The 12,762-nt window shown below is 47.0% G+C and overlaps 1 protein-coding gene across 1 annotated transcript in view; it reads right to left on the bottom strand.

Annotated features, from left to right (window-relative positions):
* LOC147689948 (acetyl-coenzyme A synthetase 2-like, mitochondrial) overlaps nt 1-12,762 on the bottom strand; it is a 230,693-nt gene that overhangs the window by 71,386 nt on the left and 146,545 nt on the right. Inside the window, exons 6-7 of the mRNA XM_086937480.1 lie at nt 3,241-3,388; nt 1,551-1,688 (exon numbers count right to left, since the gene is read on the bottom strand). Coding sequence (XP_086793606.1) covers nt 1,551-1,688; nt 3,241-3,388 — 286 coding nt within the window. The remainder of the gene's footprint in view (nt 1-1,550; nt 1,689-3,240; nt 3,389-12,762) is intronic.

Here is a 12,762-nt window from a genome sequence, read left to right as displayed (position 1 = left end):
CTTTTCTAACCTTCATGTACATTTAGGAGTGCGATTGTCCTACAACTACAGTAGTTTGACCTTTCTATAACCCACTTACGTCATGGACGTTGAGGAGTGAATTTCCCATAATGCATCTAAAACAGCGATTTAAAGGCTGCTTTTTTCCATCATGTAATCGAGGAATTATTTTGATGGATGACTTCCCCCAATGCACCTGAAACTATGTGTTTGATATCTGACCTCTCAATTCCATACCTGAGGGTTTGATGTGAGGATCTTCCCATAATGTGTCTGAAACAATGAGATTAATAACTGATTTTCCCATAATGTACTCGTGCAAGGGTTTTGATGGAGGACTTCCTCATGAAGCACCTATAATCAGGTGATCAATTGCTGATCTCTTTATGGCACACCCACGCTAAGAGGTTTGAAGGATGACAGCCCCAGAATGCACCTCAAATGGTAAGTTTGATCCAGTGGCGTCACTAGGGGGGTGCGGACCGCACCGGGTGACACCCTCACATGGGGTGACACCATCTGGTTACGATGTGTAACACAGCTCTGCTCGAAGGTGAGGGCGAGTGTGTCTCTGTGTCTATTTAAACGTATCCTCTCAGTGTCGCACGCACGAATGCAAAGCACATTTCATGAGTTTATTTCAGAAGAGCCGAGAACTGTGAGGGGGAAACCACGGGGGGTGGAGAAGGCGACGAGGAAAGGGTTAAAAGAGCAACACACGGGGAGGGGGGTGTAGGCGGGGGAGGGTGGGTGCAGGCGGGGGAGGGGGATGCAGGCGGGGGAGGGGGGGTGCAGGCGGAGGGAGAGATGGTGCAGGCAGAGGGTGAGATTGTGCAGGCAGAGAGGGAGATGTTGCAGGCAGAGGGGAGATGGTGCAGGCAAGGGGGAGATGGTGCAGGCAAGGGGGAGATGGTGCAGGCAAGGGGGAGATGGTGCAGGCAGAGGGAGAGATGGCGCAGGCAGAGGGAGAGATGGCGCAGGCAGAGGGAGAGATGGCACAGGCGGAGGGAGAGATGGCGCAGGCGGAGGGAGAGATGGCGCAGGCGGAGGGAGAGATGGCGCAGGCGGAGGGAGAGATGGCGCAGGTGGAGGGAGAGATGGCGCAGGCGGAGGGAGAGGGAGAGATGGTGCAGGCAGAGGGAGAGATGGTACAGGTGGAGGGGAGATGGTGCAGGCAGAGGGAGAGATGGTGCAGGCGGAGGGGAGATGGTGCGGACAAAGGGAGAGATGGTGCAGGCAGAGGGGAGATGGTGCAGGCAGAGGGAGAGATGGTGCAGGGAGAGATGGTGCAGGCTAAGGGAGAGATGGTGCAGGCTAAGGGAGAGATGGTGTAGGCTAAGGGAGAGATGGTGCAGGCAGGGGGTGAGATGGTGCAGGCAGGGGGTGAGATGGTGCAGGCGGAGGGGAGATGGTGCAAGCAGAGGGGACATGGTGCAGGCAGAGGGTGAAATGGTCATCCGGTAAATTGTGAGGGGGTGACACCATGAGTTACCCGCACCGGGTGACACCAGCCCTAGTGACGGCACTGGTTTGATCTCTATGTAACGTACCTGAGCCGAGGGTTTTGATGGATGATCTGTCGTATTTCTTCACCCATTCATCTCCGTACTTCAGCAGCCGGCGGATGGCTGTTGGCGCTCCATAGAACTGGTTAATTCCTAAACGCTCCACGGTTTCCCAGTATCTCCCTGAAGATGAAACTGAATAAGTCACTGCTAGGCCAAACTGCAAACATGTGTCACAGTAACTAATTGTTTCTAATAGATTACAGCTGGGGAAGGCTTAACTGAAATGTCAATAGAATTAGTAGCTTTGCAGATAAAAGGTTACGTGATATATTGCCTAATAGGATTTGTTGTTCACCTTGACGGATACCTACAGGGAACCTGTTAATTTCTTACATGGGATATTAAGACTCTCAGTGCAATACCAAGAATTCACAGTGGAAGACTAAAGCCAATGACAGTGGGTGAAAGCACATTCTGCTGCAAAGTTGAAGTTGACTTGTCCTGCATCAAAGTATACAAAAAAGAGATGGAGGATATGCTCTCTGCCACTGGTAATTACATGGGGCAGCATCCCTGTTCATCATTATTTTGCACACCATGCCATCTCAGTATGGACCTAGTGACATGCAAATCAGTGTTGACCCTGCTCTAATGGGAACAGTCCAGCCCGAACTGCCAGACCAGATTCTCCCTGAACTGGAACACAAGCGACCCAGTACTAGTTTTGCATTATAGGGCTTATCAGGCAGGTATTGCTTGGTTCCAGAGACACAGTGTGCACGGGAGCCACGTCTGGGCACACACGTCCCACTTATGGCGGCACACTAAAGTGTACAAAAAATGAGGGAATGCTTGAATTAATCTCAGCCACTGGCAATTACTCAGGCTGCATCCCAGTCCATCATTAATTTGCACACCAGACCACCTCAGTTTGGATCCAGCCATATGCAAATCAGTCTCAACCTTGCTCCAATGGGAACAGTCCAGTCCGGACTGCCAGTCCAGGTCCTCCTTGAATTTGTAATACCAGTAGCCCACGGCCGGTTTTGCATTAGCTAGGGCTCATAAGCCAGGTATAGTTGGGTTCTAGTGATATTGAAGTTTTAACCCCAGTGAAAGCAAAAAAATCGCCCGGTATCAATGGAAATTGCTATATTTTGCCAGCTGCCTTAGCAGGATTAGAACTTATGTCACGTTGGGAGGGGAAAAGTCTTCAACGTGTGTAAGGGTATTTATTTTGCTTAGAGATGGCCTCTTGGTTACCATTATATCCAAGAAGTTGTGTTAATTGTGGTAAGATAAAGCAGTTCTTTTTCTGTATACGCTAGATGTAATGGCTTACTCATGCCTTAATGTTAGGGTGACCAGATATGGGGCATTCTAAAGAGAAGTAGGACTACAATTTCACTCGACAGAGGAGCATAGATTGTCTTAAATGACAGTGCTCCCCAAAAAAGAAAACACAGACACTTGTGGCACAGTTTCCTCTGTTAATTAAAGTGCTTTGTGATAAAGGTTGCCAATTAATCCAGCACTGTAGTACATAAAACAATTGCCACCCACTGAATTAGTCGATCCTCTCTGAAAACTGGTACATACATTATATTTACTGGAAGCTCCCAGGACACAGGGTGAAAAACAGGGACTGTGCTGCAAATGTGGGATGCCTGGCCTCCCACATTTGAGTGGTGCACAGATGAGTGGTAGCTGTCCAGTTTAAGCTATGCCTTACCGGGGTTGGGGTACACTGGGATGCTTTCAAAAAGCACTGAGGTGGCACCATTGCAGAGAGGACCATAGACTATGTAGCTGTGCCCAGTGATCCAGCCGATGTCTGCAACACATCCGAACACATCTCCATCGTGGTAATCGAAGACGTACTGTGTGCGACAAAAGAAAATACACAGTATTATATAATTTTACAATCTGGAGGTGAACACAAATTTGAGATCTTTTTTATTTTTATTGTATTTAGCTATTTTAGCAGTGCCTCTTCTATTCAGCAAGAATACGTACCTATACAACAAGGGTGTCACAAAGCTACCAATAGACCCCCGTGAAACTTTCCACAGACCCGCATGCAGCACACAAACGTTGTTACATAGCCCAGAGACCCTTAATATACCTGCTAAGTGCCCCCACATAGCTATCATAGACAACAAGACGAGAGAGATGCTGCCCTTAATGGTCCCGCCTCCCCACCATCACCCTACATATCTCATCAATAGACACCAGGGGTAGACAGCAGGGCACTTATGTGCACCTCTGCATACCCCCTCTCGTCCCCAAAAGTCGATGATGTTTCCACTCTCCCTGTTGGGTCTCCAGCGGTTCCTTTGCATCTTCCTACACTCCCCACACTTGTAATTTTCACCTGGGTTTTTATTTCAGATAATAATACATACCGATGAAAGGACCCAACAATTGCATGCTGGCCCTTCCAATCAAACCATGTCTGAAAATCCTCTGTGGTTTATTAACATCTTGTCTACCCTTTCTGCCTCGCTCTGTGGTCGTAGTTGTGCTCTGATGTCTGACGCCAAAAGTCTACTAAGTGTTAATCCATCAAGAGGACCAAGGAAGCAATCCTCTGAAATCAGATGAATGGAGAGCAATAGAAGGGGGCACGGGAAATGTGACTCTGCATGGTTGAGGCATACATTGTGTGCATGAGGGGCAGGTGACTATTAATCCAAGCTCTCCACATTACGCACCTTCAGCTAAATCCTGCAGAACTTGACTCTAGCTACTGGGACTCTGTGGATGGCGGCTGCTGCTGCCTGTTTTGATCCTGGAGCTATTGCAAGTCAGCAAGGGCTTTGGCAGTTTCTGACGTGTAGTGAGTGACCAAAGGCCTGATTAGCACAGGGTCTAGATGCAGTACAAGAAGTTCACGGCTGGAGATTCCTGCCAGGCGGCCTCCTGCAGCGAAAGAAAGGGGAGGTTCATGCCTGTGCTTCATCACCCCAGGGAGAGCTACACCACGGAGCCCGTACAAAAGGGGGTGGTGATGGACGGAGCATCTGAACCAATCAAACACTCACACCCAGTCAACAGATCTGGGTTTAATCCATCACCGTTCTTTAGCCCACTCTGCCACCTCAGTTCAGACATGGCCATATGCAAATCAGTCTGACCCTGTGCCTCATGGGAACAGTCCAGCCCGAACTGCAAAGCCATGCCTTCCCTGCACCACGGAGCCCAGCATCAATTAACTCCAGTGCTCTCACTTTGCGGGCCATGTGGTAGTTCTGCGCATCATTACCATGTCTGCTTGGGCCTCATCTCTATCCACTAGTACGACCTACTTTCCCTCAATACAAAACAGTAGATCGACTCCTCATAACATTGAGTAATAATTGTATTACAACCCTTTAGGGTTCGCTTTACTAACATTTCTTTTAAATGATTTGCCAAATCGAATCTACATATTACTTCTTTCTAAAAATAGCTCAACTCGGCAACCAAAGACCTTGGCAATGTCCTTATCCTGAAATTTATCTTCTCATAACAATCTGAGTCACGTGCTTTGCTGTTAATGAAATACTGCATCTTGCGTGCATCAATTTCAAGATGGCCTCTTAATTTACCAACACACATGAGCAGATGTGCAGGCGGCTCCAGAGTCACCCGGTCATTTATCAAAGGCAGCCCTCAAGGGGCGCGAGGCAACTGCGGCAGCAGGTGTACCACGAAGATGCATCTCCCAGCAACCTGCCCCACCACAATGTTGAGGCAGAGACTCCACACTTCACAGAGGACACTGGAACAACAAGGGGGCTGGGCAGATAGCAGTAGGAGGGTTAACACTGGCAATAACATGGCATAGGAGCGGGGGAAGTAGAGCGCCTACAGCAGCAGAAAGCACCAGCCCTGGTGGCATTGAGTCTTGCTGTCAGGGAGTGATGCCGAACCTCCAGCAGTATCACTTCCAACCCCAGCAATACGTGCATTTGCTGGATTAACCAAATATTCACCTTCCATAGGCAGCGACGGCAGTGCCAATTTTAGAAATATAAAATCATAATAACTCAGTTATCATTTTATGGTTCGTGTCGGTCTGTGTTGCGGGTGGTCGGTGCTGCTCTGCTTTGGGTACAGGGGGGGAGTGGTTTGCCCACTCCTAAGTGCGCAGTGACTGTGACTGTTTGGTCAACCCTTATGGCCGCCCAAACCAGTCGTGCACACTGCCCTGTTCTTCATGCAGGTGGCAATAGAGCCTGCATGGAGAATATGCCCACCCCACCAGCCTCTGGCTGAGAGCCGTGTCACAGCGCTCAGAACAATCACAAAGCTGCATTGCAGCATTGTGATTGGCTATGGGGAGGGAGCCTGGCCGCCTGCTTCCTGTTTCTGTCGGAGGCCAGAGAGCAGAAGCAGAGAAGACGCGGCCTCAAAGTACGTTTTTTCTTTTATCCTCCCCATCCCTGTGTGCGACACCCCCAAGTGACACCCCTGCACCCCATCCCCACTGACCGCCCTCGCGCCCGTGCCCGCCCACGAGCCATGCCAGCCACCCTGTCTATAGGAAAATGTCTAAGGCCATTTTCATAAAATGGATGAATGTACTGCAGTGCTCCAAAAGGATGTATTGTGATGAACGTGACACTTAGACATATGCAGACAACATTAGTAGGTTAGAAGAGGGTGTATTGTAAGCTAAATAGATACATACATGACCCCACCAGAAGCATATGTAGATGGTCAGCCCTGTTCTTCTGGCTTAACAGCCCTTCAAGGAACCCTCATAACCATGACATTCCAATAAATCATTGGGTAACCTGACAAGCAGTACACTGCACAAAACATGCTGCTATTATAACCACGACAAAACCACACACATTGGCCAGACGAGCATGAGTAAATGGTAGAACACACAATACAGATACGTCGCTATGACGGACTATTCATAATCCCAAACTCGTCGCCATTGTTGAGATGCTAAATAGCGTGTAAAAATACAAAAGTGCTAAGTTATGTTATGAGAGGGTTTATTGCAAGGTAGATAGGCACATGAATGACCCAATCAGGAGAAGGTTTACTTAGATGATCAGCCCTGATCCTTCTGATTCAAAGACTCTCCAGGGAACCCTTGGGACCCTGACACTACATCACATCATGCGGTAACCTGTAAACAGGACACCACAGGATGCTTCACCATACAACAGAAGAATACGAAATAGAATGTAGCGTTTTTTTGTGATGAATCCACCAGGTACTTCCTGTTGATAGGTCTATTTCGTGAAGAAACGCTCCAATAATTCCAGTCTAGTGGTGCTAAGGCGCATGCACAAAGTTTTATACAGTGCGAACTAGACCCTAAGATATCAGGTATCAGAGCGCTTTACATGAGCACCACTTTTGTTACACAGACATATTCATTTTTGTTAGGCATAGGGAGATTCAGTGATTTGCTCAGAATCAAAGGATGTTGAGCGTCGTTGCTGAGACTTGAACCCAGTTCCCCAGCTTCGAGGTCGACCGCTCTAGCCGTAAGGCTACATCCTCTCCCCATTTGAAGTGGTCTGGCCCCATGCATCCCTAGAGTCATACAAGACTTGCCCAGGAGGGATCATTTTGGAAGCAGAGCCAAGACACTGCCTGCTGACACCTATAGCAGCGAGAACATCCCAGCCATTTTAAAAAGGGCCCTTTCTCTCTGGATTTTTAGGGAAATAACTGTGCACCAACATTGGGACTGCCCTTGAGGTACTCTGCCTGCTCATTTGCGGGATTTGCACTGACTTCCCATAAAAAAAGACTTCTGCATCAAGACCCTTGTTTCGGATCACAGGGCCTTTAACTAGACTGGAGACAGATATCTTAGGGTAAAAATTAGTTGCTATGCTCCTTCCAAATGTTTTCGATCTGCCAATGCTTTTATGGCTAAAATTCCTAGGATCTAATGATCTAGTGCGGGAGGCAGATCCTTCTATTTTCTAGGGCCATCTGCCTGGAATAAACTGGCTCCGGAACTTTGGGTCATCCCAGTTACATCCGTGTTCAGAAAGAAACTAAAGACCTGGCTTTTTAATCTAGCTTAAATCTCCATTGGTCCCGGTTTAGTAATTACAGTGCGCTATACAAATGCCCTTTCATTCATTAGAAGACGGGCATGGAAACCAATGGTGCAAGCACATGCGGGTTGCTGTACTGCAAACATGTGGGTCATGGGACTGGGATATGTGCCTATGGAAAGAAGACTTCTTTGAATGGAACACTTATTGGTATATCTCTTGTGATGAGCAGAATCTATTTTATGTAGATTGTCCACAATACTTAAATGAATTATTGAAATGCATATGGTGACCATCTTGGAGGGCCACCCTCTGATTTGGTAAACATGCAGACAACTCACTGTGGTTAAGTACTGATGGAATGCATGGAAAGACGCCCAAAACAGAACACTATGATTTAGAAATAAGCAAACCATGATATGTTAGGTTTAGACCAGGCACATATGAATTTTCTGTGGGTGGTGTGCCAAGGCAAGGCCCTAAAGTAGTGTTGTGCCTCAAAACATTGTTGTCAACATTACAACTAGAATTGATCCCATAATTACTAATACCATTGCATAGTGTAGCCGTGCTCGTGTAGTCTCACTTTTCTGTTTTCACGTCGTGCCTGCATTATAGTTCCACTTTTCTATATTATCCCACCTTTCTCTGTCTCTACACTCTCACTTTTCCATATTCTTAGTGTGTCCTCCTTCTATAGCCTAACTTTTCAACATTCACCATGCCCTGCTGCTACAGTCCACTTTTTCATACTCACTCATAGCCTCGCTAGTAGGTCTGGTTTGATAGCACAGATGTCGAATGGCCTTATGTTCACAACTTAGAAAAGGTCTTTAAGGAGTAGCCCAGGGCTAGACTAATCTGCATGCATGATTACACTCTCTAACATGGCACTCCTTGTAAGAAAGGGGCTTTCTTTTAAATTCCTACAATGCCTTTATTTGATGTGGATGACTGGAACGCAGCAACTTGCCTCGCCTCAGTGTTCGGAAATGCAAATGTGTGAGATGTACTAAAGCTGACTAAACGTGTGCATAATACGAAAAATCTCTTTGAGAACCGTTTAAAAACTATAAAGAGTGAAATATGCTTTCTGATTTGAACATATGGAAAGGCCTCTTGAAAAGCTCCGTTTCAAAGGTGCACGTTATTACCCAGAGCCATGGAGGTAGCAGATGGATAAGCTGGAGAAAATGAGGGTAGCTTTCTGTTCCGGGTGCCAGAAACATAGTATAAAACATTTTTGTTTACTGTCGACAGCATGAGCAGTAGCAAAAAATAGATGTTATTACGAGTGTCCTGTTGCTGGATAGGAGTAAAGATGTTATATGTCAGGCATCCGTGTAAATATCAGACCATGTTATTTAATCAGACGTTGTATGTGTTCTTTTACAACGTAAGCAGGCTTTCCAGCGCTCTCTTTCTTCTGTACTTATGAAGAGGCGGAGAGAACAGGACGTTCATGCACACGGTACTGCTGCTGACACTGGTATCACTAGCCTCGGGAACACAACATGTATTTGTAAAGTGCATGTTCACCCGTGGGCATCTTGGCACTGAATAACAGATGTTTTGTTAGAATGTATGAGGTTACAACGCATACATTTACAATACATGCCTTTACAACAAAGTTTTTACATCGCAACATACTTTACAACGCATTATTTTACATAGCATGCCATTACATCACATTTTCAGAAACTACCTTCACAACGCATTCCATTACACCGCATTATACCTTTACAACGCATACCATTACAATGCATACCATTACATTGCCTTTAAGGTAAGTGCTGGATAGTATAGGGGTAATAATTACTATTCTAACTCCAGTGAGTACAACAGTAGGGTCAGTGTCAGATAATGTAAGTGTACTATGCATTGTAATGGTATGCATTGTAATGACTTACGCCTGCGTTGTAGTGACATGCATTGTAATGACAAGCGTTGTAGTGACATGCAATGTAATGGCTGCGTTGTAATGACATGCGATGTAAAGGATGTTGCAATGTAATGACTGCTATGTAAAGGTAGTGCGATGTAATGACTGCGTTGTAAAGGTAGTGCGATGTAATGACTGCGTTGTAAAGGTTGTTTCCCGTTTTGTTACCCAACTCAATGGTATTCATTTTATCGACCTCAGAAGGATGAAAGGCTGAGTGAACCTGCCGGGATTTGAACCTGTGACCATGAGGTCGAACACAGGCCCCTACAGTAGACACATTAGTCTACTAAGCCACCAGACCTGGGTAAGGATAGTGCTTAACACCGAGTTACTGCAAGTCTACTCCTGGACACCACAGTCAACACTCCTGAGGAACTAGCAGCACAGCACTGCAGTTCCCCATCTTTTCCTTTGAACTAGGCCATCCCTGGGAGCTCCACAGACATTCACAGCCAGCTGAAGTCTAGTAGCACTATGTAAAACTCTTACAGTGCCTGATGCCTACTAAGCACTAACAGCTCCTTTACCAAGACCACTGGGGTTTTGGTTAAAAGAAAGTTGTGTGTTATACTTAGTTCGTTAAGGGGGCAGGAGAAGCCACTTTTTATCATACAAAACTGTGTTCTAACCGCAACTCTTCATTTAGACAAACTCTTTAAGAAGTATATGGATGTACAATGGATACACTCAGGACTAGTGCATGGATTTTTAGCACACTGGGCAAAATACAATTTTGACGTTGGAGCGTCCACTGCACTTTTTCACCACCATTGACATGGCCAATAAGGTTGTCTTTCATGTAATAAACAACATCTGTGTGTGTAACACGTTAACAGCATCTGTGAAAGCCTGTGTTTACATGCTTATGCACGTTAAAGTCAAGATTATTGTTTTTGCCTATGGTTGTTCAATTTCCACCCATTGTGTACTCCTGCTACAACCTCCTTTTTTCATACTCCACCCTGTGTCGTACCTCTGCATTTTCACTTTTTCTTATTCACTGTGTAAGCCTTTCCAACACTGCCTAATTGTTCCATATTTTCCAACATATCCAACATCTACACATTGACTATTCCTCCCTGTGCCCTTCCTACAAAGCCTGTTTTTCCTATATGAACTTCTTTTTATATTTCCACCAGTCTCAATTTCTCCTATTCACTCACCGTAGCCTTCTCCCAAACCCCCATTTGTTCTCTTTTTATCCTGCGGGTGAGTCTTTCCACCACTTTCGCATTTTACTGCATTCCACCATGTCTTTTCCTACACAGACTAGTTTTTCGTTATTCTTTCTCCCTCTAGGTCTTCCCACCACAGACTCATCATTCCATTTCAATCCCTTGTTTACTTCATTCACTGTCTTGATATTCCATTTCTGCATCTTGTGCACGTTCTCTACACCCTGGTTTTTCCATGATGGCTCTGGCCGTCCTTGGAACCTGCTGTCATCCTAATGGAAAGTGCTGTACCAGGCCTCTGCCGAGGCTATATTTAGGGCATTTGGCTCTCATCCAGGAAAAGACAGATAAACAGAGCTGAGAGAGCTTTGGAGTTTATGAAATACTCAAGTTCACTGTCGAGGACACATGGGTGTACCGTCTACTTAAAAATTGCGAGTCCAATTCACAAACTGCATTTTGCGGAGCATAAAGTAGTATCACTATTTACTACAAAATGCAATTCACAAACCTACTGGCGTAAATCTCCATCTCTCCTATGATTTCTGTGGGGATATCTCTATACATGTAAGTTTACTACTTGTAGTAAATATGGGAGGAGCCACAGGGAGTGGTGGGACAGTGGGGAACGTCTACTACAAAATGTAAAGGGTTTGGTGAGAGTAAGGAGAGGTTTAGAGAGAGACAGGTCACGTCAAACACCACTCACAAAAGAGTAAACACTTTGCAATTCACAAACAACACTTCTAAAGTTGTACAGCCGTAAACGTTGCAAAACAGTAGCAAATTTACTCCAGCCCGGCCCTGCAGTAAATCAAGTACCACAAATGAACACTCAGAGGTGCTTCAAAACCCTTTGAAAATCAGAGAGGCAATATATATATATCAACGAAACTTCCTCCAAAAAGAATGAAGCAGGAGCCCAAGGGGGACATGGAAAACGGGCTTTATTAACTGTCAGGTAGTCCCAGTGGCGGTAAATGCATTTCGCCGTCGTGGCTTCCTCAGTACCCAACACTGGGAGCCTTCATCCGTTGTGTGTTCATCCTGCTGCCTCCGTTGAAGTACTGGCGTGATCCGCTCCTCCCCTAGCAATAAGGCTCACCTGTTGGAGTCCGGTTCAGTTGGAGGACTACAACTCCCAGAAAGCCTAGTGATTGTGGCTATCCGGGTTGGTGAGGTGGGGAGGGGTGATAGAAGTCTTCCTCGCGGTCACCAGAGCAGGACACGATGACCACTGTAGTGGGGTTAAAGCAGCCAGTCTCCCACGTCCCCTTATGTCGCCACTCCCAGCGTGCAGAAAGTCAAGGTTGCAGGGATCAGAAGTGCAGGTGCACAGAGTCCCAAACGAGGCAATGCCTCTCTGCTCCGTATTCTCTGCAGGCGGGGCGGGTGCCGGACTATCCCTCCCGGGAAACAGTGGACGCCAAGCAAGGCGAGTTACCAGCAGCTGTCCGGGTCCCAGAAACGTGGCGGTGCTCCTGGATTGCGCCACTGGCAGGCACAATAAATAACAACGAAACTTCCTCCAAAAAGAATGAAGCAGGAGCCCAAGGGGGGACATGGAAAACGGGCTTTATTAACTGTCAGGTAGTCCCAGTGGCGGTAAATGCATTTCGCCGTCGTGGCTTCCTCAGTACCCAACACTGGGAGCCTTCATCCGTTGTGTGTTCATCCTGCTGCCTCCGTTGAAGTACTGGCGTGATCCGCTCCTCCCCCTAGCAATAAGGCTCACCTGTTGGAGTCCGGTTCAGTTGGAGGACTACAACTCCCAGAAAGCCTAGTGATTGTGGCTATCCGGGTTGGTGAGGTGGGGAGGGGTGATAGAAGTCTTCCTCGCGGTCACCAGAGCAGGACACGATGACCACTGTAGTGGGGTTAAAGCAGCCAGTCTCCCACGTCCCCTTATGTCGCCACTCCCAGCGTGCAGAAAGTCAAGGTTGCAGGGATCAGAAGTGCAGGTGCACAGAGTCCCAAACGAGGCAATGCCTCTCTGCTCCGTATTCTCTGCAGGCGGGGCGGGTGCCGGACTATCCCTCCCGGGAAACAGTGGACGCCAAGCAAGGCGAGTTACCAGCAGCTGTCCGGGTCCCAGAAACGTGGCGGTGCTCCTGGAT

The sequence above is a fragment of the Lissotriton vulgaris genome, chromosome 9, assembly GCF_964263255.1.
Source record: "Lissotriton vulgaris chromosome 9, aLisVul1.2, whole genome shotgun sequence".
NCBI lineage: Eukaryota > Metazoa > Chordata > Amphibia > Caudata > Salamandridae > Lissotriton > Lissotriton vulgaris.
The sequence above is the reverse complement of the archived record's forward strand: the minus strand, read 5'-3'. Positions and strand labels throughout refer to the sequence as shown.